At 49.7% G+C, this 26,557-nt stretch overlaps 1 protein-coding gene across 7 annotated transcripts in view; it reads right to left on the bottom strand.

Moving 5' to 3' along the window:
- Positions 1-26,557, bottom strand: part of SLC8A3 (solute carrier family 8 member A3) — a 117,623-nt gene that overhangs the window by 22,338 nt on the left and 68,728 nt on the right. For 5 of the 7 annotated variants that reach the window (XM_052782330.1, XM_052782327.1, XM_052782332.1 and 2 more), the window contains one exon: positions 1,770-1,876. In XM_052782330.1, the coding sequence (XP_052638290.1) occupies positions 1,770-1,876 (107 nt within the window). Of the gene's footprint in view, positions 1-362; positions 467-1,769; positions 1,877-26,557 lie in introns of all 7 variants that reach the window. The other 2 variants (XM_052782333.1, XM_052782331.1) reach the window with 1 other exon arrangement.

The raw sequence follows: 26,557 nt of genomic DNA, 5'->3' as shown, positions 1-26,557 counted from the left end.
CACATTCCCCAAGGTCCTGGCAAAGGAGCAGGAGAGGGGAGAACAGCAAAGGTGTGCTCAGAACAAAAAACAGATCAAGACAAGGAAACCCAATCAAAATAACACAGCCTCTGAGGCTCAAGCATTGCATAAAAGGAGGATCAGAAGTAAGCTGGGCTCTAAAATGCAGAGATGACACCGAAACAGGGTGAGAGCGAGAATACAGGAGGGCAGAGAGTAAAAGTCGATCCATCTACAGGAGGAGGAGAAAAGGAGGGAGGGGAAGGAGGATAAAGAGGGTTATATTTTCTGGATTTGGGGTTTGGAGACTCGATTCTGATTTTTTTCTTTTTTCATTTTTTTTTTCATAAAGGATCTCACACCTGATATTCCTCGTTCCATCCATTTCGGTTCACCAAGGGCAATGAAGAAATTCTCCTGCCTTTCGTATTCCTCCTCATCTACTATCTTAACCCTTACGGTCTTCCTGTAGGGACAACAAGAGAGACAACCATGTACGGTGGGTCAGCTGGCCGGAGGCGAGGCGGCAGCGGCGGCAGCGGTGCGGGCTCCTGGCACGCAGCCCCTTCCCCGCCGGGGCGGCGCGCGTCGGCCTGCCTGTTGGACACGGGGCATCCGTCACAGCTGCTCCTTGGGGAGCGGGAGGGTGTTAGGGGGAGAGGGGGCTGGCGAGGGGGTGAGGAGGGAGGGAAAGGGGGAGGAGGACCTTGCCGATGGTTAGTGGAAGGCGACTTCTGCAGCACATTTGTTTTCAGTGTCACATGGTAATGGAAAGGGTATCGGCTGCCTGGAAATCACCAGGGACCACCCTGGGGTACCCACTGTGTTTTAGCTAGAAGAACAATTGCTTCTGCTACCCTCACAATCAATAATAGATCTGCAGGGACTCTGGGCTGCGAGCCTGAGGAGAAGAGAGATGGGTACTCACAGACACGTTCCCCAGTGGGGTGAGGTGGGTCTCTGCCAGCAGGCTACAGCTCTGTCAGCTGCAAAGGAGGCTGATAGTTCTAATTTCCATTTTTAAAATAGCACATCTTACTGCTTTTTCTGCTCAATAGCGTCTGCCTGTTCCCCATGACCCGTTCCCTGAGCAAGGGTGCAGCTTTCCCCAGGAGTGGACAGCTTTGCTGGGACCTTGTGGGGGACACAGTGGGACTAAAATGCCTCTGAGGTTCAAATTGAAATACCCCGGGTGCTGGAGCACGGCTGGCCCCTTCTCCCTGCTGCCAGCTCGCCTGGCTCCCTCCAGCATCCCTGCAACGCACACAGCTGCTGTGAGCCCTCAGGCAAACCGAAGCAGGGAGTAAGTTCTAGGAGCTGCTTCTCTGCCAGGCCTCGATTCCTGTCTTTTTCTAACACACGTCTGACCGGGACACCCCACAGGACAAGGGCTGGGCGATGATCTCCTGACATGCTGGATGTGTTTCTAGCCAGCATCTTCCCGCTGACGCTAAAAAATTTGCTTGGGCCCCTCAGTGCGGATGGCAGAAGGTCCCGCTCAAGCTGCTGCAGAAATACGGACAAGCGGGACTGCTCTCCGTCCTTCTCTCTCTGCCCCCCTCGCCACTTTGCCTCTCCCCGGCCCCAGCATCGCTCCCCACGCCACCCCATGGGTACCATGTGACACGGTGTGTGCGCACAGCAGTGTTTAGGGCAGAGCGGTCGGAGACAGAGAGACATCAGAGGAAGAGGAGGAGAAGAGGAGGAAGGAGATGGAAGAGAAGAGGAAAGAAGAACGTTAACGTTAGTCTGCAGGGCCAGTACTACACCTTTCTGTAAACTCATATCCACCATGCGGGGGCTCATCAGCTCAATGAAGAAATTCTTGTTTTTTTCATACTCCTCATCATCAATTACCTTGATGTGAACTGTTTTGCTGCAGATGGAAAAATAATAAGGGTCATAAAGGGGAGAAAGGAACAGAGAAGCAAAAGTGGAGGAAGGAAGTTGTTGAATGGGTACATTAGAGAGTCAAAGTTTTCTCACCCACTGAACAAGCTCAACATGGTCCTTGAGAAAGGCCAAAACCCCGCTCCTGCAAGTGACACCGGTCAATCTTCTGTTTAACCCAAAGGCGTGACGGCAGGCCACACTGTGCACAGTGAAGTTAGACAAAAATAGCTCTGATCCCCCAGCGAACCGGCGAGGGGCTCAGGAGCCGCCAGTACAGCGGCTCACGGCTCAGTGTGCAGGCAATGAGGTCTGATGGCCAGCAGAGAAGCAGGCTTCCCTCACCCTGCTACCCACCACACGCACACACACGTGCAAAAGCAGATGCACAAGCACGCGCGCGCGCACACACACACACACGCCGCAGGCACCGTGCTGCTGCCTTGCTGCTGGCAATACCCACCGGCCAGGCAGGCACCCGCTGGCTGCACGGGCCCTGGGGAAACCCTGCAACCTGCAGCTCCGATAGAATTCACGTCCAAGGGAACCCTAGGTGATGTGGGTTCATCAGCCTGCTCTGAGAGGTGCAGGCTGCTGGAGCAGCCGGGCACTACCTCCTACGTGTCTCCTTAGGCAAACTTCTTACGAGTTACCTCTGCGCTCCCCTCACTTTTCCGGTGGCTGCAAGGCTTCAGGCAGTCTCATCCCTCAGGAATTGGTGCTTTTATTCCAGGCTGATCTCACACCCTCTTAAATGCAACATCGTCTGCATGTGAACTGATGAGCACATATAATTACACGCTCGTATAAATGCAACCGCTCTAAACGGGCATGTGCCTGCCATCTGGGGGGCTCCTGGACTTCCAGTTGGCTCCAACCCCAAGCTGGAACTGCATTTTTTAAATGAAAAGTCAGTTCCACATAAAAAGCATTTCCCTTCCCCCAAAACAACTGCCCCCGAGAGCCACCGGGCCAGCTGCCCCTCCTGCTGGTGAATGATGCCCTGCTTCCCACAGCTCTGTACCCACACGTGGCCCTGCGGCTACGACCTCCCCTTGCTCCCTGCCCATCCTGAACGTCCAGATCAGCCCCTGGTGCATTTTGTCCACAACCAGTCTTGGCTGGGGATGGAAAGGAGGAGAAAAGCAGGACCGACAATCATAGAGTCTGGAAAAATAGCCCCAAGCTTCAAATCCATATGTGCCTCAGCCGGTAGCCCTCGGCATTAAATATACTCAGTATCTTTGATCTCACAGTGCTTCAGAGAATGAGCAGTCTAGCCATGCATCCTGGTGATGCTGCAATCACTGTGCTGGGGATGCTGGCACTGCCAGCAGCCCCCTGAAAATCACCATTTCACAACAGAGAATAGGAGAGTTGATTAATTGTCATTGCTGTAGCTTTCATTCTTACTGATATCATTAATGACCACAAAATTATCCAGTCATCCTACAATCTGACCCTCAAGTCATAACTGCTCCTGCCCTCCGACTGCGGAAATCCTGTTCCCTGTGCTGGCTCTTGTTTTGGTCTTGGTCCCAAATCCTGTCTTTCAAATGATGGCATACGGGATAGGAGGAAGAGTTTGGACAACCTCTGCTATATCCATCAGTGCAGGAATATGCAAGAAGAATCACCTCTAATTCTTCTAAGCTAAATCAGCTTTATTTTTGCCAGTGCTTGCTCTACCCATATCCTGCGCTAATGCCGGCAAGCCTCCTTTCCATTCTCTAGACCCTTTCAATCTCCGCTAATCCAGCCTGAAGGATGTAGGATTTTAAATGATACATCTTTGGTGTAAATGTTGGTGCTCTGCTAAGACTTCATCATGATGATTTTGCTGCATTTTCATTGGAGAGGTTGACTGAATTCGGCTTTTGAACTAGATGTTGTCTGGACCCCTGATACTTTGCAAAGCTTGTTCAATTTGCTGAGTTAAAGCTACAGCTGGTTCATAGTGCTGATCTTTTCCTTGCTCATATACTACAAAACAGAAGGTGGGATTTTCAAAAGCAGCCAGCGCTTCCTGAACGTGGGTTGCTTTCTAAAATCCTATTCATAATTACCATTGCTTATGTTTTTTCCATTCTAGGAACTCCAAATTACTTAGTATCGCTTGTCTGCAAAAATTTGGAAAAAACCCCACAGACTCTGTTTCCCGGGGGCCAGCTTAGGTATCACAACAAAGCTATTCTAAGGCTTTATACAATGAATATTATGCATGCACACCATTTCATTTTGCTTTCATACAGCAATTTTCTTCCCTTTCCCTTTCCTTTCCTTCCCTTTTCCTTCTTTCTTTCTCTCTCTTTTTCTTTCCCTCCTCCCTCCCTTTCTCTTTCTTCCTTTCTTGTGGCTCTCCCGTCTCCACGAGTGGTGTATGCGCGTACCAGAGCAGAAGAGAAATGCTCATTTAATGAGGACGTGTGCCCGGCAGATGATCTCCCTGAGCATGTGTTGTGTGTATGAAAAGCCTCATTTCAGGCAAGCCCCTCATCTGCACGATGAATACTCAAAGCTGTGGACTGAAGGAATAATGACTCACCGCGTGCACATTTTGTTAAGTACAGAGAACTCTATACAGCCTGCTAAGTAGTCCCACAGCGGTGAGATTTCCTTAGAGTTGTCTTTTTTTAACGTTTAAAAAAAAAAAAATCAAGAAAGAGAAGGAAAACGCAGTGGTGATCCATAGAGGGCTGCATGGTAAAATGCTGGCTTTGCAAAAGCAAGTCCCCTTGGTTCAGAAAACCGAGAGAGCAAACCCTCTGGACTCCTAGACCAGCTCAGCTCTGCTGCAAGCTAGACCATTACCACACACACAAGCCTCAGGTGGCTTTTCAAAAAAGGGTGTCTGAACTTGGTGACCAATCTAGTAAATTCCTGGTTTCCTCCTCCACTACGAGCCATAGGGAAGAAAAGGACCTTTTACCCAGCTCTGAAACAACAGGTGAGGGGCAGAACTTCCACAGACCAAAGCCACGGGCGCCCTGCAAGGATGCCGGCAGGGCCTTGCACCCCTCGCCCAATCTGACCGAATCCCAAAAGAGGAGGAGGTGCCCGACCTCCCCAGCTTTGCTGAGAGGTGGTGAGTGCTCAGCAGGTCCACCGCTCCGTGAAAGCTTTGGGGACCCCACGCAGGACCCCAGAGGTGTGGGCTGGGTGGCAGGGGGACCCCAGCAGCACCCGCGGTGGGGTGGCACGGGATGGAGGGCCCCAGCCAAACCGCAGCCACTGCCCGCTCTTGCTCCAGAGCCAGCGCATCGCCAGACCTCCCCGTGCGAGGAGAAAAGGAGCACGGCAGACGTTTGCGGGCACTGTGCAGCGATGCAGCGAGGCGGGCGAGGGCTCGCAGACCCAGTGCCACATAACGGGGAGCAGTTAACCTTCCGCTGGGGTTTTGCGGCAGGGGGAGGAGCAGCATCCCCGCTCCCCGGTCGCTCTGCAGCCTGCAAGGATGAGGGCGCGGGGCTGGGCTTGCTGCCTCGAGGGGAAGCGCCCTTCTCTCTGCCGGCCGGCTGCTCCGGTGACTCCCGCCACAGAAGGGTCAGTGCGGACCGAGGGGGGTTGCGGTGGCCCGTCTGGCCACCCCTCCCAGCCTGCCGCGGCGGGTGGGGGCTGCCCGGCAGCTTCCCTAGCCGCTGCGAGCGTCTCGCTCCTCTCCAGGGCTACGAAAGCAACCGTAACTACAGCTGCGTCCTGAGCTGTCCTAAATAGTCTGGAGGCCAAAACACAGATTGCTCCCACACGATCTCATCTCTCACCTGCAGCCACACTGAGAGCTACCTCCTCGGAAGGCATGGAGAGCAGAGGAGATGGATGGGGAGAAGGGCTGGAGCGTAACACCGCCCCGGGAAGGCATCATGTTAATGCGAGATATGTGACAGGAGGACACCAAGAGGCAGAGAGCGTGCGGGAGCAGGAGGCTTGGGAACATTTTGCTGCGAGAACATCCTGACAGCTTCTTGAAATTAACGGAGGTAGTGGCAGGCACAAGAGGGGCTGTCAGCACAGCAGCCCTGACAGGCACGCTTACCACGATGGGAAGCAAGGGCTCTGAAGCCCACCTTGCTCAGCCGAGCAGCTTTCATCCCCCAGCCTCTGGTTGCTCCGCATGGGGAAAGGAGGACGCTTTCTAGCCTTCCCCTTTCTCTCTAACAGCTTGATCGTGGCCAAGCCATACCTCAGACGGCTCGAAAGCGGAGAACAACAGAGGCCATCCAAAAGCCTCTCCTGGCAGCAAGGAGCCACTCTGCAAACCACAAACCCCCACTGCCGGCACCAAGCCACAGCATAGTCCAATTTCAACCCCCACATGGGTACATTGGTGGGAAGAGCTCTTTAATTCAGGCCTCGGTGGTGTTTTCAGCAGACGGAGCAATGCTTTCGGTTTGGGCCGTGACACAGCAGGGCAAGCCAAGAGCCAGCGTTCCTGGGGAACACCTGACCCTACAGAAGTCAGGATAGCTGCTTGCTTGCTCCTTTTTCTCTGGGGCCATTGCAAGCTGCCACCAACAGCCCTCAGATGGTGGCGGTCCGGGCTCTCCTTTCAACATGCACTTAGAAACAATCAGTGGTTTTAAAAGTTAGGGATGGGAAAGATCCTCTGGGGAGCAACATTAAGTATGAGATTTCCCTGAGTAAGCAACAGAAGATGAAATGAATAGACATCGATCTTCTCCTAAAGGACTTTGTGCACATGATGTTGCTAAATTCCCCGTCTGGGAAGTACAGAGGATAATCTATAAAATCATTTTATTTGACAACATGTCCACTTGCAACACATAAGGCAACAACTGGATGGTTATTTGATTAATGTGCTAGAAAATATTGAGTATCTCTCTGTGTGGAGACTCTCATTTGCAGGAACTATTGCTGAGGAGGTTAAGAGGATGTGTCTGTGTGACTTTGGAATGTGAAATAAGGCTCAGCTCTAAAAACAGCGTAAGTCAGGAGATGTCACATAGTGTATACCATTGAAACAGGCAGGGCTGTTGCAAGGGCAGGATTTACAGTCCCTGGTGGGATGCTGTTAGCCAGGATGGAAAGCAGCCAGGACAGCAAGGTAAACATCCCTGGGACAGTGAGAAGTACCAGGAGATCTTTAGTAACTCATTAATGTGAATCATTAGTGCACACACCTTGGGTCAAGCCACAGTGTGCTTGACACATCTTGATATACCCACATCCTCATCTGATTTGCTGTGGGTGCAGGTCCCTGCAGCATGAAGTTCAAAGCACGTGGTGCCAGTCTGACTCTTCCCCAGAGCCCTGCACTGGGCTGGGTTTCAACATGAGACTACAGATAGGACCTATTTGCTCTGCTGGAAGATCTCATTGAGAAGTCCTACTGCAGAAATGCTGAGTAGGTAAGATGTCAACATTTGAGGCAAACCAGAGGGGATTAAACAAGACTAAGCATAGTGGGGAGCTGTCTTTGCCTGACTTACTGGGAGGCAGATATTTAACAGAGCAACATGACAGCGCTGGCAGGCAAGGTGAAGAAGCCGGCAAGAGAAGCCCTGATATGATGCACACAGTCATATGGAGTTGTGCATCAAGTAACCCAGAGTGGGACAACATGACCCATTTTGAAGCAAAGGATTATGCTGTCACATAGTACAGACAAAGACAGGAGGTGTTTGAGGGGGAGAATCATTAGGTCCCAAAGCAGGTTCACTAAACTCACCAAGGAGATGCTGAGTGATCTTAATTTCAACAGGAAATCCTGGTAATTTAGGAACCTATCCAGAGTATGACCAAGACAGACAGGTTGCACACTGGGCTTAAGCTCACGCCCATGAAAGAAGATTTTCTGGCTCCCTTGGTGGGGAACAGGTTTTGAAGCATCCAGCTGCAGCCGCTGGTGATGGTCGCAATTTGCTCTAGCAGCCAGGTCAGAATTGAAGGTGCCTCTAAGGTCAGAGCAGACGTTGGTACCAATTACCTAAACAGATGTCAACAGGATAGGCAAACTGTCAGGATAGAGTTTCAAGCAGATCATTGATGTGCAAGTTGCTGATGTATGAGTTACAGAAGAACTGGTGCTAGTACAGAAGCTGGAGACAAGCCATTGCGGGCCAGTTTCCAGGAACTGGCTGTGTCATTCATGAAGACCTTGGAAAAGCAGCTGTGCAAGAGCCATCCCACTTTGTGTAGCAAGCACATGGTGAACAGCCTGAACAGCTTCACTACCAGACCAGCTGGCTGTAAAGTATCACAGACAGAAGCCCCCCCTGAGAAATTGGATTTTTTCTCTTTTGTCTTCAAGTTGGCCTATGGGATAACCAGATGATAACTAGTTATCATGATTAAAACAGGGTTCTCCGCAGTGCTAATCACTATAGAACCTATATATTTCTCCAGGCAAGCCTGAAGCGATCCAAGCAAGTCACTTGATACTTCTGTGCTTCAGCTTCTATATCCATGCAGTGGCTGTGATTCTTATTTCTCACAGGGATTTGATAGGGGACAGTCCCTACTTGCTTTGAACTCCTAATGTGGAAGATGTTACAGTGACACGGCCATAAGGAGAGTGAGGGAAGAGAGCAGAGAGAGCTTGAAGTGGTGGTGGAAACATCACTTATTCGTGTGAGTATCAACTTGTCTTGCTTCATCTGATTTGGTTCCCATTTGAAGGAAGCTGTGCATTTCTCTAAGGCACCTCCTCTTCCTTGCTAAAGTTCCTTTACACCATTAGGGAACCAAAAGACCTCAGAAAATAGGGCTGGAAGCGACTGTCACCGCTCAGCTATCACCCTGCCTCTGGGCAGAGCCAGTCCCACCAAGCCGTTCCTTACAGGTAGGTGTTTGCCCAACTGGTTTTTGAAAGCTTCACAGCAGACATGGTTTTCTGGACAATCTTTCCCCATATTTCAACTCTTTACCCCTAGAAAGTCCTTCGTAATGTCCACCCAGACTGACAAGGTATAACTTGTTTGGGAGGGGAGGGGGAAGAAGCCTTTAGCACTGCCTCCTGGCTCACGTAGCAAGGAGGGCTCCCTGTGCCCCTACTGTCCCTCCCCACGCAGGCAGGGGCTGGGACCTGCCCAGGTGACCCTGAGTCCTTCTGCAAGCCCCTAGCCCTGCCACGCGTGCAGCACACGGGGACCGCTGCTCCATTCCTGCCAGGGCCAGAAACCTCCATCTCTGCTACAGCAGGTCACAGGAAGGGGGAAAAAGGTCTGCCGAGGAAGACACCATGCAAGAAGTGGCTGTACCCCAAGGCGGAGATGAGGGCCCCAGTCTGAAACCCTGTGTGCCCCTCCACACCCCTCTCCCCAGGACTGCGTGGGACTCTGCTCAGGAGCGCCGGGAGCTCAGGGGCTCTGCCTGGCTGGTCGTTGGCGGTGCAGTTTGTTCACGTCACACCAGGTCTTTGTAAGGGATAAAGGAGGAAATATTGACACAGAAAGGCGCTTTCCCTTTGCGTATTCCCCATGTAATCTTGGCTAATTAGTAAATTGGCTCATGTTTCAATTAGAACTATTGAAAATTATTTAGTAGCTGACACATCATAATTAAAGGGACATAGCCAAGACTAAAGCCATATTTTTTAAAGTCTTGTATTAGAAAACTTTAAAGTGTTACCAGAAAAAGATTTATAGCAATAGCTGGTAAAAAAAAAGCCCAAATTAAAAAAAGAAAAATTAAAAAAATTTGCCTAACTGTTATCTTTCCTCCATCCTGGATGGCAAAAACTAAAGGGGTCAGCTTCTGTTTGTGGTCATCTTCACTCTTCAATTTGTGCTTGTTTCCCACACAGCAGCCCAGCCCTCACTTCCCACTGCCACAGGACCCTGCAAAGAGACAGGAAATGCTGCCAGCTTCACAGGGCAGTGTTTCACACCTACTTTGTACCAATTGAAATAACTGTACCAGCAATGAGAAATAAGAGGTGCTAAGTTGCAGGCAGGTAAGCCCATTAAGCACTCTCATGCCTTGCAAAAAAATCCTTAAGTACCTGGTATGTTATTCAGGGCAACTCAAGAGATGCAGTACATCCACATGTGTCAGCCACCGGAATCAGCACCAGAGCCAGTAAATGGCAAATGTCTCGCACTCGACTTGGAAGCCCTGAAGAGTTGGAAAAAGCATGGTAGGGAAGCACCAAAAAATGCTCCGGGAGCTTCCTTAATACAGTCAGCCCTGCCAGACAAGCAGATTTCCAAAGCACTCTATATTTCACTTTGTTCAAACATGACAAAATGCTCTAATATGCAGGGTTCTTCAAGGAAAGATGCCGCAATTTGGTTTTAAGAATTTCTGCAAAGAGGGGAAAACCAGTTTGTTAAACCCTCTTTCCCTCAGCTGTGTCCATGATGCTGATCAACTGAGTTGAGATATTTAAGTCAGGTTGTACAAGGATAATAGTCCAGCCTCACAGGTTTTTTTTCTTTATTCAGTTTAATAAAGCTATTTTTTTCCCTATTGAACATTTGCAGGCTCAACTATAATTTTTAAGTTCCTCTTAAAAAAAAAGAAATCTAGGCTGATCTGTGCATCATCTTCCAGACCGTTGGCTCCAAATACTGAAGCTGTGTGTACAGACGCAAGCGGGCCTTTGCCTGGCCTGCTGCAGGTCAGCTTTTTCTTGCTGACCCTATGCGACTTGATGCTTCTGGGCCAGGGGAGAGCAGACAAAGTCTCGACAGCCTGTGGAGCTAATTGTCGAGGTCTGTACAATAAGCACTTGTCTTGTACAAGTCATAATTCAACTTGGCAGCCCATGAAACCAGACAGTTCTGGTGGGTATCAGCCTAGTGTAGGTACAAAGCAGTGCCAAGGCCCTGGGCGTGGACATTTCTCTCCTCCCTACCTTGGGCAGGTTCCCAGAGGAACGGCTTCACTGAGGAGATGCTGTGCCCTTTTTCTCTCAGAAAGGAATATTAAAAGGAGCAAAACCTCAGCTACAACCCCACTGTGGTCACACAATACAAAACTTAAGAAAAAGTAGAGGGTGGAGAAAGAAGGAAGGAAAAGAATTTATTCCTTGCTGAAGGTCTTTGAATTTTTCTGCTTCCAGCTTAGTCTAACGCACTGCAACAAAAGCTTATGATGTCAAAACGCATCATGGATGTTGATGGCCCAACGAAGTACTGGAGATGCTTTTGTTTGCTCTAGAGAATGGCTCCAAAACCATTGCAGGGTGCAGGAGTGGGAGTGCCCTGGACAGGAGAGGGTGGGCTGGACTACCTCGAAGCCCCTTGAGATGTCCTGAGCAAACATGAAACTGGCATTCAGCTGGAAGTGACCCCCATCCCGCCACAGCACTCCCAAATCCCACCTGCAAGACACTCGTTACTGGCTGGTATTAGCAGCCCAGTGCTTCAAGCTGTCGCCCCTGGTTTTAGACTTTTTGCTGAAGGCATGGAGATTTGGAAGCTATATTTAGATGTCTTCTCTGTTCTTCAGCAACAGGGTTGCCATGGAGATGCTGGCAAGGACGAGAAGGTGGGGACGGAGGGGGAGAGGAAGTTGAGGAATGAGAAGTGCCAGATTCAAAACAACCCTCACAAGCCCAGGGAAGACTTTACATTCCTCCTAGGGCAAAAACTGCTGAAGCTTGTTAGCCGAAACGAGCCCCTGGCACTGCCTGATGGCATGGCCCTGCCACGCATCACTCAGTGCTTTGTCACGGCAGTTTGAAGAGACCCAAGCAGCTGGCCTTCAGGCACTGCGCCTTTGGGAGAATGTGCCCTCATCGACCTGAGCTTGCTGCCCCGGGGCATGCGCTGAGCACCGATCCCTGCCTCAGCTCATCACTCCTGTGAGTGCTGATAACCACCTGCACCCTGAGGTCATCCACCCCTCAACATCCAGAGGACAACCACCCATGTCCTCCTCTCTGGGCACAGCTCTGGAGGGCTGCATGCCACCCACTGCTGGCTGTAGCTCAGCTGAGCTCTACGCAGCTTCTTTGATCTCTCTTCAAAATTCAGTTCTCTGAACTCCCAATGAATTTGCAAAAACCTTCTGATGTTTAGAATAGAATAGAATAATTAAGTTTGGAAAAGACCTCTAAGATCATCAAGTCCAACCATCAACCCAACATCACCATGCCCACTAAACAGTGTCCTGAAGTGCCACGTCTACACGTTTTTTTAATACCTCCAGGGATGGTCCCTGGGCAGCCTCTTCCAATGCCTGACAACCCTTTCAGTAAAGAAATTTTTTCTAATATCCAATCTAAACTTCCCCTGGTGCAACCTGAGGCCATTTCCTCTCGTCCTGTCACTTGTTACTTGGGAGAAGAGACCGACACCCACCTCGCTACAACCTCCTTTCAGGTAGTTGTAGAGAGCAATAAGGTCTCCCCTGAGCTTCCTTTTCTCCAGGCTAAACAACCCCAGTTCCCTCAGCTGCTCCTCATAAGACTTGTGCTCCAGGCCCTTCACCAGCTTTGTTGCCCTTCTCTGGGCATGGTCCAGCAACCAATGACATGGGATGCCCAAAACCAAACCTGCAGTTTTGCATGGCATCCCAGCAGAGACACACTAGCTGCTACTGCCTGGGTGCCAAAAGCAGCCCTCTGGGAGCTCCACTCGAGTCCTGCTGCTGCCATGCTGCTTCACAAGCTCATATTGACTCCGTACTCGGCCGGCTCCTGGCATAGCTGGGGTGGCTTTGTCTCTGCCGCCGACAGTAGAGGCAGACAGGGAGTCACAGCTGGGGACAGAGCTGCCCAATGCTTCCCAGCAGCATGGTCAGGGGCACGCTGGCACACTGGGGACGAGCCACCTGGCACAGAAGGGGAGGCTGATGGCCACGGAGACCTCAGCTTGCCGGTCCTACTGCCAGAGGAGCCAGGCTGTGGTAGGAGTGAAGGTGGATTACAGGCAGGGATTACAGGTCCTTGATCTTCCCCGTGCCACATCCACATCCCCCGGGCTGGCATCAGCCACAGGCACAGCCCAGATGTGCAGCTGCAAGCAGAGATTTGCAGCTACTGCCCACAACACTGCTCTTTCCAGCACAGGCAACATAGGTGGAGACCAAGGGCTCCTCTTAATGTGGCGGTTCCCAAGACTCAGCGTCCTACACTTAGTGCATTGGCAATGAAATCTGGCCTTCCAAGAAAGGTCAGAATAGTCGCCCCAATTCCCAGTGTGCGAACGGGCATATCTCAACCCCCCACGCCTGCCTAGACCTCCTTCCTGGCTCCTGCACATGACAGCATCCCCAGGTTTCAGTGCTCAAAGGACATCAAAACCGGTGGGGACTGAAGCAAACTTTCCCATCGCAAACCTCTCGGGACATCAGCCTCACGAGTCCCTCTTTCCCCTCCCTTGCCCCGCTCTTCCCACATACCCGCACAGACGGTGGGTTCAGCTCAGCAGGGGCGGTTCAGCCCAGCCATTGGAGTTGCGCTACATTCAACGGAGCAGCAAGGCAGCAATCTGTAGGAAATTAATGAGCTGCAAACAACCCTGTGCAGCTGTCAGCCTGAAACGAGCCTGCTCTGCACGCTGCAGATACAATTATTACATATGAACAAAAGGAGCTGGAGCCAGGGTGCTTTGGCTCCGGTCACAGGCTTCTTGTGACCAAGATAAGGGACAGCACGCCGAATTGCCACAGTGACATCAAAGTTGCATATCCAACCATTTACACAGAGCCAAGATACTGCATCCTTACCCAAGGCCCTGTGCATTTGACCAGGCTCACTCTTTTCTTCTCTTCTGTAAACACTGAAAATAGGGTAGAGGATACTCAGATACACCATTTCATTTCACTCTTTGGGGCTGTTTTAATTCTATTTCTTAGCAAATAAAAACACACTAGGAAAACCAAACAGGACCATTTGTTAGCTTCCAGGAGCTAATGCCTCAGGAAGAGGTGCAGGTTCCTGGGAGGAGGCCAGCCCTGCTGGGCTTGCACTTCCAGAATCTAGAGTTTTGGACCATAAAAAAGCCACCCCCTTATTCATAAACTGAACAAAAATCAGCTCATTGGCCGTCTTTGCAGCCAAGAAGAGTGTTTCAGAAGGGTTAAATCTAGGAGCAGCGCAACCTTCAAGCCTCGCTTAATTCTGTCAACGACCCAGCTTCAACTCCCCAAAAGCCGGGCTGCTGGACACCCCCCTGCCTGGCCACAGCTGGTCCCCTCGCAGAACAGCTCGGCTCAGCCCGAGACGGGAACAAGTGCTGCGTGTTGGCCTGACCCCATCAAACAGATCAAACACACCACAGCCTGCACAGCCCTCACCTGCCCAAGCGGGTCTCCTTTAATCAACATAGTCTTCTATCATCTCACTGCTATAATTTCCACCCTAACACTTAGCCCTATCTCAGTCTTCACACATGGGTCCTGCTTTGTGGGAAGCGCTTTTGGCAAAGCCTTCTGACCGATCCACGTCAGAGACAGCTTGAGCTCCTCCTGGGGTCCCTGACTGACAGACAGGATCTCCTCCTGCCCTCCCTACCTTGTGGCAAGAGTTAGCGCCAAGGCCCTTCACCCATCCTAAAAGCTTGCCCTACTCTCATCCCAACATGCTCCTCAACTCTTGTTCCCCTTCTTGCTGTCTAAGCCCTCCTATTACAACTCCCTCAACACCTCAGACCTTAATAAACGATGCTCTGTCTTCTCCCTTCCAAGTTCTGACAGCACCACTGAACAACTGTTTGACTTGACCTGTCCTGACAAAGCCCAGCCACACTTCTAATGCACTTTGGCGTACACCCTATCAAACTCTCACTGAATGTTGGGTTTGCAGGCTGGTCTTACACACTTCTCTCCATCTGGTTAGAACCATAAACCCAATTGATAACAAAAAATAACCATTCTCCCAGCCCTGGTCTTCCACCCAGCTTGGTGGCAGGTGCAGCACCCTTCACCCCAGCATCAGTAAATATGTCCTCAGGCGTTTAGTAACATGACACAACTGCTCTGAAGGCTAAAACCTCATGCAGACCTCTACAACAAATCCCTTGTGGTTTCAGAGGGGGGGCTGTTGTTTAATGAGCTCCCCCTTTGCCCTCCTAGCCCTCTCACCTTAAAAACGTAACTCCCTAGCTGCATCAAGAGTCTTTCCCATTATGGGACCTAGAACACTTTTTAGGACTTGAAATCCCAAGATAAAAAGTTTCTGAAGAAAAAGGAAAAGGTGCACTTGATTTTTTCCGAGCTGATTTTGATTTTTTCTGAAAGGAGGTCCCATCCCAGCTCTCTACCCAGCCAGAACATAATTGGGTTGCAATGCCATTGGTGCCTGAGCAACGCTCCCTCCTCCAGCCTCCGCTTTCTTCCAGCTCGCTTCACATGTGCCCTGCAGTGAGTGTCAGCGCTCTTACAAGGAAACTGCTATACGCCAGGGAGACTGTCAGGAGTGGGAGCCTTCTGCTCTGTCTGTTTACCGGGGTGTCTGTCTGTGTTTATCAGTGGCTTATTCTATTTTTCAGATGCTGTCCGTAGCTCTGCTCCCTGCCATCACACTCCCCTTGCTTCCTTAGCCCCTCCCAAAAGGCACTGGAATAAAATGTACGCTGAGAAATAAACACTAAATGCTAAAAGCCCCCCAAATTGATCGCTCACAAACTGGATCTGAACACGCGCCTTGTAGGTCTGAGGTTCTCCCCTGGCTTCACACCCATGGGTAGGCTGCACTTATCATTGCTCTCCAGAAGCAGAGAGGATATCGAAGGCTTGCTTAGCTTCACAGGCAGCAATCGGCTGGAGCAGTCAGGAATGAAACACACGAGCGAGACCCCCCCCCCACATAGTCACTCCCGAGGCTCTCGCCTGGTCTCCCCACTGCCGGGGAACACCGCTCGCACCTGGGGCTGCAGCCAGAGCAGCGCAGCGCTGGCTCCGTGCTGCAGCACAGCAGCCTATTTCTGTCCTCGACCCATCTGCAGCAGCATCGCTGGTGCACAGAGGCTGCAAGAGCACAACGAGAAGCGCCCCGAGCCCTCCAGGTCCCTACCCCACGCGTGCCCTCCTGGGTTGGCGGGCACGGCCAAGCAAGAGCCCACCAGCTTGGGTCTTTCAATCCAGAGTCAGGGCCTGAGCAAGAGTCAGAGGAAGACATTTAAGGCTTTCTGAAGTCATCTGAAAAGCCCACTTTCCTTCCACCTGAGCTGCGCAAGACTCACCATTGTGACACTGGACGAGGAGAAATGAGGCTGCCCGGGCAAAACATCACTTACCCTACTCTCATAGCAAGACTGAAGGCATGTTGCACGTCTTACAACTGTAGCAGAGAGCCTGCGAACCCCTGCAAACCACAGGCACTTTTTCATGGTCCTAATGTTGAGAAGAGCCAGCCTTGAAGCTGGAAATAACTCCCCATGGAGGACTTAGAGATGGTCTACAGCAGAGATAGCCTGCAGCTGCAAAAGCTGGCTTAGTCAGGCACACTCGCTTACAGAGAACCAGGTCACATCCCAATTCCAGCAAATGAGAAATAATCCTGGGTTGGTTTTTTGGGGTTTTTTTTGTGTTTTGTGGTTTGTTTGTTTTTTTTTTACATGTTTATTTACCAGTTGGTGCCTCCCACAGAGACAGACATTTGGAGAACTGTGACTGTGGAAAAAGGAGAAAAAAAAGCTTCTAATGATATTGCCATCTCTTTAAAAAGCAATGATAGTAACAGTCCCTACTAGCCCTTGGAGCTTCACATATGACTCTGCTCTGACAGAGTGTGACTGTACAGGACGGCAGTGTTGGGCTTTATTTAATTTTAGCCCAACTGCTCCAGATCAAATTTTCACAGCCTCCAAAGAAAGAGATGGCTTTTATTAGAGACAAGAGTTATTAGTTTACAGTCAAGCTGGACTCTTTCCTTCTTATGCCTCAGCACAAATAATAACAGTTTTGCAGGCTAAATGAGGCTCTGCAGGCCATCTGTGAGACCCACTGAAGACTGAAAGATTGCCCAGGTGTAATTCAGGATAAAATCTGGTTTTTGGAGCATTTAGCACTGCTGGGTTTCAGTGCTGAGAAAGAGAGAGAGGGCCCAGCCCCACGTTTTGAGCCAAGAAATCCTGATAGTGCTGAGACACTAAAATCTCCTCTCTTTTTGTCTTCCACTGCCAGCAAATCTTATTTGAAATGACCAAGAGTGAACACATGGGGTGGGGAGGTTTGGGGGTTTTTTTTTCGTTTTTACAGTAAGTGCAGATTTTGGATCCTTCAATGCCTTGTGTTCTTCAAACAGGGAGATGGGCTCAAATCCAGTCCTTCCAAAAATTGATTTAGGCAAGATTGCACCCAAGATTGGATTCACCCTAAGCATCTATGACACCATCTAGTTCCATTTCCTTCTTTTGGGGGCTATGCACTTATATGTGACATTGCTTTCTCCAAAATATTCGTGGCTAGGAGTGCAGTGCTGTTCTTCAGCTGGGCTCAGATGAGTTTCTTCCTACCCCTCCAGGTGTTAAGGTTTTGCTTAAGTCAAGAGAGATTTGTTATCTTTAGTCAAATCTGAAGAGACCCCCGTTCTTTGGAGCTCCTGGTGCAATGCAGAACGATGCCACCACCCAAAAGCTTGCTTGGCCATGAAGACCAGCTCCGCACGCTGCATCCCCCCCGTGCTCAGCTCCAGCAACACAGGGAGCTGCCAAGGGCTGCCTGGCCCGAGAGCGCTTTCCTGAGCAGGACGTGCCTTTTGGCCGGTGGTGGCTCCTGGCAGGCCTCCATCAAGGCAAGATGTAAGGCGCATCCCAGTCCCATCCCACCGCCCTTATGCAATCACCGCTGGCTAAAAATACAGCCGCAGCCCCTGCAGCCCAGGCCAGGCAAGATGCAGATTTAATGAGGCTTCCATGGCAACGGGCTTCACTTCGGCAGGGACCGGGATGCAGGGGACAGGGATGCTTGGGGGGAGAGGTGCTCCTCCGCCAGGGGAGAGCTGCACAGTTAAAAGCTTGTGGCAGTGGGGTTTGAGGATTTTTCTTTGCTGGTATTAATAAAATTGCCAAGCATTTGGTTCAGTTAGCTGCAGCCAAAGAGGCAAGCTGTGTAGTATTTTTAACAGACAATCCTGGACCTATTTCTGTCATGAGGATAAATATTTACTAGTCAGCCTTAATTAAACTCAATCACCCACAGGCAGAAATGTTAAAACAGGGATAAATCAAGGAGCCTGTTTCAGTCTACCAATACTATAAACAACCTTTTCAGTAAAAACAAGCTTCTGCCAGAGTTCACAAAATATAGCAGTAGAACTGGCCAATACTGAGCCAGGAGACCTGAGGACAGCTAAGGTCACGGAGGAAATGGCATTGGTTTATGTTTCATGGATGATGCCCTCTGTGCCAGTGCAGGGGAGGGGGGGGGAACCACACAGAAAAAAACCCCACTGTTGATGAAAAATCTGGGATGAAAAGATGTTGTAAGCCTGGCTTTCAAAGAAGAATAAAACTGAGACTATTGCCTCCTGTCCTCCATACTGATCCTCCTACACTGTATGTAAGAGTAAGGATACATGCCAGCCAAAGTCCCACTTTGGTGTGCATAGCTCTAAGTATTAGATCAGCAGAGGCTGTCCTGTGGCTGACGGGTGTTTAGGGATTCATGGTTTATTTCTGTGAAACGTGGAAAATACCTCGGAAAAGCTAGCCTATTACTAGTCAGTTAAATTTGCTATTCAGAGGGTGACACCTTTGCTGGAAAATGCTCACGGGGTCACAGATCAAAGCCTCTGTTTCCATTATAAATGTACTGTATTTTTCCAAAATGCAGATTTTTTCAGGAATTTCTTCTTATTTCCTTCACAGAGTAATACACCACTTTGTACTAGGACACTACTTCCTATCAAAGGACCAAAAAGAATAAAAGCAACTCAAAAAATAAAGGTAAATATTAACATTTTCACTTCAGTCATAAGAAACTGAGGCATGCAAATATATCATGGGGAAAGAGAATGCCCAGCCTCCACCCAAATCTATGTATTTGGGACTGGGAATACATAAAGCAAGGCCCTCAGAATTGCAGCTGGTTCTGGCAAAAATCAGGTGCCTCTAAAATAAAGCACCCCTAAAATCAAGCACTCCAGCAGGTGCCCAAACCTGGTTTAAACCCCACATATCTGAATGTTAAAAACAAAAATCACTGTTTCCTACTTCTTTCGGCTCAGGTCCTTGTGTTCAGGTGTCCTTCAATTCAGAGCAATCTGCCCAGTACCCTTCTCTCCAGAATGAGCCATTCCTGTTGATGTCAAAAGTCATCACTTGGAGGCACTGAACCCTTATATAAGCTGATTTTATATACATTAGCTCCCATCAGTTACATCTCTCCTGCTAAAACAGGTTCATGTCCTGTTATAGACCTACTGAAACACAACATGAAGCATTTCACAAACTGTAACAGAAAATCATCTCTCCGCCCCACGGAAAGTGCCTGCTGCTGGGATGAAACGTGGCGCATGTTAAACTACAAACAGCACCAAAACCGAAGCCGCAAATTAAGATGCCAAAGCCACCGGGGAAATTTAGGGACCCATGCAGAGAACCGGCCACCGCCACTTGCTAATGCGGCGATGTCTCCAGCGCTGCAGCAGCCCTGGTCCTGACCACCTGTGGGCATCAAGCTGGAAAGAAAATGCTGCCTGTTCAGGTATCGCCCTTCCTTCCTTCTTGCTTCTCATGTCCCAAGGCTGCTTGGCTGTAGCCTTACCATCAATCTCCCCCCAAGCTGCATGCAGAGGGGTTGACAGGACCTCCCTGCCTCCGTGGCACTGGGGCTCACGCCGGTTCAGTAAAGCTGGTCTCTGGAGCTCGCTCTGGTCTGTGTGCCACCTCCTCTTTGGAAAGGTGATGGATGTACAGGTTAGCCCATACAGACCTGCTTTCTTGGGAAACTGTAGTCTGAACCACAGCGGTCACATGTCCTCAAGGTTTTTCTCCCTTCCCCTTGAGAGCTCTATTAAAAATAACTTTTGACATGAAATAGGCCCAGGCATTCATTTGGCATTGTAGAGAGATGCAATTCAAAACCCAAACGCATTACCCCACTGAGTTCTGAAATAAATGAGCAGACATCAAGGCTCTGTATGCCATTCTCCAGGATGACGGTGAGAGGGAAGAGCTAGTGCAGCATCTCCTTGATCAAAGGAGGTGCCTGGGCTGCTGGAGCGCAGCGCTGCTGAGGAATGGGGAAGTCAGCCATGTCCACACCTTCATTTAGGTGAAGGCCAAGTTCAGTTTAAAATTATAGCACAATCCAATATCATTCCCCATAATGCGGAGTTAAATTATGAACGGCACATAGTGATAGCATAAGCCTTTTCCATTTCAAGCTCCTTAGCTTAACCTAAATTTCCTAATCAGAGGAATCACAGTACTGGAGATACCACCACAGGTTCATTGCTTGGCCTCTGTCAGTATCCTCCTTTGTGACTCCAAGAAAGTCACTTCTTTCCTTGCTTGTAAAATGGGAACAAGCGCTCCTTTGCCTCTGGAGCATGTCACAAGCATGAATGCATTAATATTTCAAGATGCTTCAATATTACGGAGGGAGAGAATGCTTGAAATGCGTAAATAAATAGAAGCAAGGTTTTTAAGGAGAGGTAATATGCTTTACTAGCTCAACTAATATTGCTGTATGAGCTTCTGAGCATAAGGGATTTGTGCCCAAAACGTACTCAGTTTCAAATTTGGGACTTCTGTTTAAGCCTGTAAAAAGGTTTGCACTGCCTCAAATTGCCTTTTCCTGGGAACTCATACCAATCAGCTGGGCTCATATTTCTTCTCCCTAGAGACTTTGCCACTCTCATATCCTTAGGCCATCACAGTTTGCAACAACATAAATAGCTAATTAGCTTTTTACTTAAAAGTAAGAAAGCAATCAAGCCGGCATACTCATCAGCTTCTGGAAACACTTCAGTTCTCCACCACAGCTCTGGCTTCAGACAACCTAAGATGCAACCTAAAATATTTGCTGCAACAATATATTCCACCATTATTGCCCCATATTTGTAGCTCCAGTCATAGGGAAGGCAGCACACGGACAGAAAATTTGCCCTATAATCACCCACCTTACTGCACAAGATCATACAACTGGTGAAACAAACACTAACTTACAGGAAACGGCAAGACACAGAACTTAATAATAACAGGCCAAACCCTTAAAAAGGTTCTTGAACGTCTGTTTAGTCCTCATGAGGACCAAGGAAAGCCTGCCTGAGAAAAGCTCCTGTAAAAACTGACCTCAGTCTCACAGCAGGGGTAGGTGTTAGCTGTTAAGAAATGCAAAGGTGCTCCTGGTCTCTTTAAAAGAGCAAGAGCCCAGGCAAGTCTACCAAGGACATCAGAAAAGCACAGGGCGTTTGGAGATGAGCAGTCACGCTGCAGGAACTGGAACCACGTCAGTCACCAGAGACACTCCCCTGCAGAGCCCAGCGCCCTACCTGGAGAATGGGAGCAGAGACCAAGCCCCAGAAGAGGCATCCCAAAGCACCACCTCTCCTGCCTGCCCTCCTCCAGCCACGCTGCTGAGCACTCTCCTTCCCAGACAGACTGGAAATCTGGCTTTACTACGTATACAAAATAAAATAATGCCTTTTTTGGCCCCAAAGCAACTCTCACAGGCTTTGCACATGGGTTGTTTTCACACCTCACAGTGAGGCAGAGAACTCTGGCAGGTTTCCCCCTCACCAGGCAGCTCAGCCACCTGGCCTCAGATGTCCTCCGTGCTTTTTTGTGTTCTCTCCCTTTCCAGGATTTTTCCTTAGGGATGCTCTTAGCAAGGAAGTCTTCCTGGACATTGACCCCATTTTCCTTCTCTTCCCCACCCTTCTCGGCTCCGCTCCCAGAAGTTCCTGTGCAAGGCTCTCTGGATCCCCAGGAGGACCGACGCAGGACTAGCCAACGATGCAGAGGCAGGCAGGGAGCTGCCTGTAAGGGGGATGAAGCTGTCAAGAGGGGACAAGCTGGGCTTCCATGGACCTTCTCTCTCTGCTGGCAGGAGGGTGTCCAGCAGCATGACACTGAGGCAGGGACATGTGGCACACAACCCGAACGAAGGCTGGGGTCGGGTCAGCTCCTTAGTCTGTTCAGGAGCCCTGCTGCGTCCCCAGCTCTCACAAACTAAAAAGTCAGCAGATCTGTCAAGAATGAAAAAACCTAGCCATGGACCCTTAGACCTCTGCTTGTTATCAATTATAAGGCTCGCTGGCAGAGCTTACAGGCTTGCTGTGAATAGGAAGGCCACAGCCATTTCTAGCAATCTGGCCTCTTACAGGACCCCTAATGTCCTAATGCCTCGCACACTTTCACGCATTTAGCCTTGCAGTGTGCCAATGAGACAGGGACCAAAGGAAGAATTAAGGTAGGAGCTGTGGCTCCCATCCGCAGAGCCCAGCAGGCATCACAGAGCTCCTGGCCACCGGCTCCCGTGTGGGGAGAAGACCCTCTGTATTGGGTCTGGCTGAGATGGAGTTAATACTCCCCATAGCAGCCCTCATAGCACTGTGCTCTGCATCAGTAGCTAGAAAGGTGTTGATAACACACCAGTGTTTTGGCTACTGCTGAGCAGTGCTGGCACAGCATCAAGGCTGTCTCTCCAACATTTTTGCCCCCCCCTCAATGGCAGGCTGGGGCAGGGCAAGATCTCGGGCAGGGACATAACCAGGACAGCTGACCTAAACTAACCAAACAGATATTCCATACCATATGACATCAGCTCAGATATAAAAGCTAAGTAAAGGGAGACGGAGGGGGGACATTTTTGTCTTCCGGAGCAACCACTACGCATACTGAAGCCCTGCTTCCCAGGAAGTGGCTAGACATCGCCTGCTGATGGGAAGTAGAGAATAATATCATTTGTTTTTCTTTGCTTTTGCACGCAAACTTGGCTTTCACTTTATTAAACTGTCCTTATCTTGACCCACGAGCCTTTTGTTATATTTTCTCCCCCCTGTCCAGCTGAGAAGGGGGAGTGATAGAGCGGCTTTGGTGGGCACCTGGCATCCAGCCAGGGTCAACCCACTACACCCTCCCTTAGACAAAGGTTGCTGTAGATGGCAGCTAGGGATGGAAAAGGATGCCCTAACACTGCCAGGGTCTGATGCCTTCAACCAGATTGTCCAGAGAGATTTCGGTGGCTGAAGCTCCCTCCCCATAAAGCAGAAGCGTGCATAGCTCCCCATGGCTGCACCAGTCCATCAGGAATGAACCCCCCTGAGCAGGGCCACGTTGGCTCCTGGACAGAAACCCCCTGTAGCCAGGACCACCAGAGTTAGAGCTGAACTTATTGAACAGGCGTGTCTTTAAACTTACCAGCTAAGAACTAGGTGGCCTGCTTCTTGTCTGGAGCATTCAAAGCTGGACCCAAGGCTTGGAGAATGTGCTATGGTTTTGAACCACTTGCAAACGCATCTTGACTACTTTACTGCTCTTCAAACACTTAGTAACATGTAAGCAAGGAGGAGTCAAGCTTTGCCTTGTATTTGGCTTGATTTTCAAGAGCTTGTAAGACAAGACTACACCCAAAGATAGAGAGAAGTATTTTTTTGTTATTTTGTCTTATGAATAGGCACACAATCTGGTGTGCCGGCTACAAAGGGAAGCCTGTAGTAGATTACACCCTCCTTGCAGGCTGTTGTTGCATTTGGGTCAGGCAACAGGAGAGGAAAGAGGGATAATAAAACCATTGCACTTTTTTTTTTCTTCATACTCCGGATTTTAGCGAATGAGCTAGAGATGAAGCTTCTGTTAAAGCACACTTAACAAGCGACTCTGGTCCGCACCTCATGTGTAAGTGATTCTCCCATCTGAGTCCTGATCATTTCTGGAGAACAGCCTGCCAGAAGTACCAAAGGTGACAGATTTGTAGTGTATGTCTTGGATAAAAGCCTACCTTCTGCATAAGGTAGCTAAGAGATGATGCCTAAACTGAGCCTCGTCTTATTACCCAAAATGGAGACATTTAAAGGCAGAAGAGCCCTGTTAGCTATTGTTTTGTGAAAGGGAAGGAAAAATAACCTCTGTGATGGAAGAGGAGGAAACATCAGACAAAGACTAAAGCAGCAACAGCAGAAAACCTACAGGCTGAGTGAGAAACAGGATTCAGTCTATGCAAATATCTGGCTCTCACCACATTCTCTTATCTCAGCCAGCTCAATCCTGGGGCTAGGGACCGAGCGGAAGGTTTGCTTTTGTCCTTTTGGGTTTTGTTTTTCAATCTAACTGCTCAGGTTAAAAGGAGCACCATATATCTAAATTGTCAAAAGGAAAATCATTAGCTTGAAGCCCTACAGAAGACACTCCTGAGGGATTGTGCCAACTCCCACATTACTGCTAGCATGCCATGCTCACTTTGCACCCCATGTTAGAAACCTACCCCTTGCCTTAAAGTCATTTTCTGAAGAAGCTGAGCATGAGTACACAAAAGAGACCCTGTCTGTTAAGTTCAATGGGAGGGAAAAAAAATCTCACATAAATGTAGTGAAGTTGTGTCCACTCCTACATACACCCAAGGAGCCTGCCATGCTCCCTAAGAGTAACTTCTGTTTGTCACAAGGTGGATCCGCAGTCTCTTTTCTCCTAAGCCCTGACAAAACAGGCTGCAAGGCTGAGTTTATTGCTCTGTCTGGTATCTTCTCATTTGGCTCTAATCCCCTCCAATATATATGCAATATTTCAAATGCTCTTGCAGAGATGGGCTCTTCTGAAGACCTGACATTTTTATAGCCCTGGCAAGCCATCCATTTCTATTTAATTTAGTTCTTGTCACAAATAAATATATGCACCAAGATTTACATATGGGTAGACCGGCCAATATTTTCAGCCTTGCATGCTGAGGACTGCATCTGTACTGCAATCACTGCTATAACTATAGGTGGTGTCAAGCTACTCAGGTTGACTACCACCAGCTAGATTAGGGGCTGCTAGCAACATAGCCACAGCAGTGCAGAGCTCCTCACAGGCTAAGAGCTACCCACAAATCTGAGGAAAAATTAATTGCCTGCATTGCTCTCCAAGCTACTGCAACCATTTTAAAACTCTCAGGTCTCCTTCTACAAGCTGCAGTCACAGCACAGATGTGTCTAGAATTAAAGGCCTAAAATAGAGGTTTTATCCTTTCTGCACCCCAACCGCACCCCCAAGGTGCTGTGTAGATACAGCTCCTGCTTCCTCTTCACATTTATAGTCGTTACCTCTGCTTGAGAGTTTTGGCTGTAGCTCCTCCAGACTGCTCACTGGAGTCCACAAAACCCCCGCCAGCCCTGGATGGAGGATCTCCTTGATGTCAGGACCTACCTAGTGGCTACACCACCACGACTGCCTCTGTTATCACTGTGGCAGGGGAAGGGAGGGCTGGAGCAGGCAGCACTCAATCTCTTCCCAGCTGGCACCAGTTAGGGCAGCCCCTGCCTGCACCCACCTAGGCTATGGGGTGAAAAATCAGCCCTCAGGGAAGTGGTGGGAAGGCCTGCTCAACCTCTCCTCACCCCACAGGGCTGCACTTGAACTCTTAGCAGGTGCTCTCTGGGTTGTTATTTTCATTTCCTACCTGGATATAAAATTGGTTCTTCACAGAGCTCTGTTGTGGTCCCAAGTGCAGAGCCCCATGGCTACAGGCTGGAGCTGGCGTTCCTTGCTAGCAGCACTGCAACGGAAAGGGACAAAGGCAAAGGGAGAGGGCAGGTTCAGGAGGCTCGTGGCTACATGGAAGATGGGTACATAAGTGATTTCCTACGAAAAGTGCTAGACTGGCTTTGAGAAAAACAAGGAAACAGCACAAAGCTGAGAAAGCAGAGGTCTAATCAACACACTGCCTTCTTCACCTGTCCTGTGGCCCCATCAGCCAAGCCTAGGACTCCAGATATAAACCCCAAACCCTGCCAGTGCGATTCAGAGCTGCCCTTCTCCCACAGCTCCTGGGGAGCGCCCTCCAGGCAGCAGCCTCGTATGGGATGCTGGGCACTGGCATGCCTGCATATTAGCAACCATTTCTTTGCTTTGTGACTTTTACTGGGGACAACAGTGTAGCGGAGGGTGATCAACGGTTGAATACTTATTTCTTGCTCACACACTGAATGTTTTTACCTTGGTGTGGGTGACTGTACTAAATGAGACTGAAACTGCACCTGGGGAGGAACAACCACAGGCACCAGTACATGCTGGGGGCTGCCTGGCTGGAAAGCAGCTTGGCAGAAGATGACCTGGGGGTCCTGGTGGTCATGAAGTTGACCATGAGCCAGCAATGTACCCTTGTGGCAAAGGGGAGCAATGGTATCCTGGGCTGCATTAGGAGGCGTCTTGCCGGGAGGTTGAAGGAGGTGATCCTCCCTTCTGCTCAGCACTGCTGAGGCCACACCTGGTGTACTGTTTCCAGCTCTGAGCTCCCCAGTACGAGACAGACATGGATATAGAATCATAGAATACCTCAAGTTGGAAGGAACCCATAAGGATCATCAAGTCCAACTCCCTGCTCTTCGCAGGACATACTGGAAAGACTCCAACAAAGGGCCACAAGGATGATTATGGGACTGGAGCGTCTCCTCTGTGTGGAAAGGCTGAGAGAGCTGGGACTGTTCAGCCTGGAGAAGAGAAGGCTCAGGGAGATCTTATCAATTTATATAAATACCTGAAGGGAGGGTGAAAAGAGGACAAAGCTGGGCTCTTTTCAGTGATGCCCAGCGACAGTATCAGAGGCAACGGGCACCAACTGAAACACCAGAGGTTCCCTCTGAACACCAGGAAACAGTTTTTCACTGTGAGGG

This window comes from Harpia harpyja, chromosome 3, assembly GCF_026419915.1.
Source record: "Harpia harpyja isolate bHarHar1 chromosome 3, bHarHar1 primary haplotype, whole genome shotgun sequence".
Taxonomy (NCBI): Eukaryota; Metazoa; Chordata; class Aves; order Accipitriformes; family Accipitridae; genus Harpia; species Harpia harpyja.
This window is presented reverse-complemented; position numbering and strand designations above follow the sequence as displayed.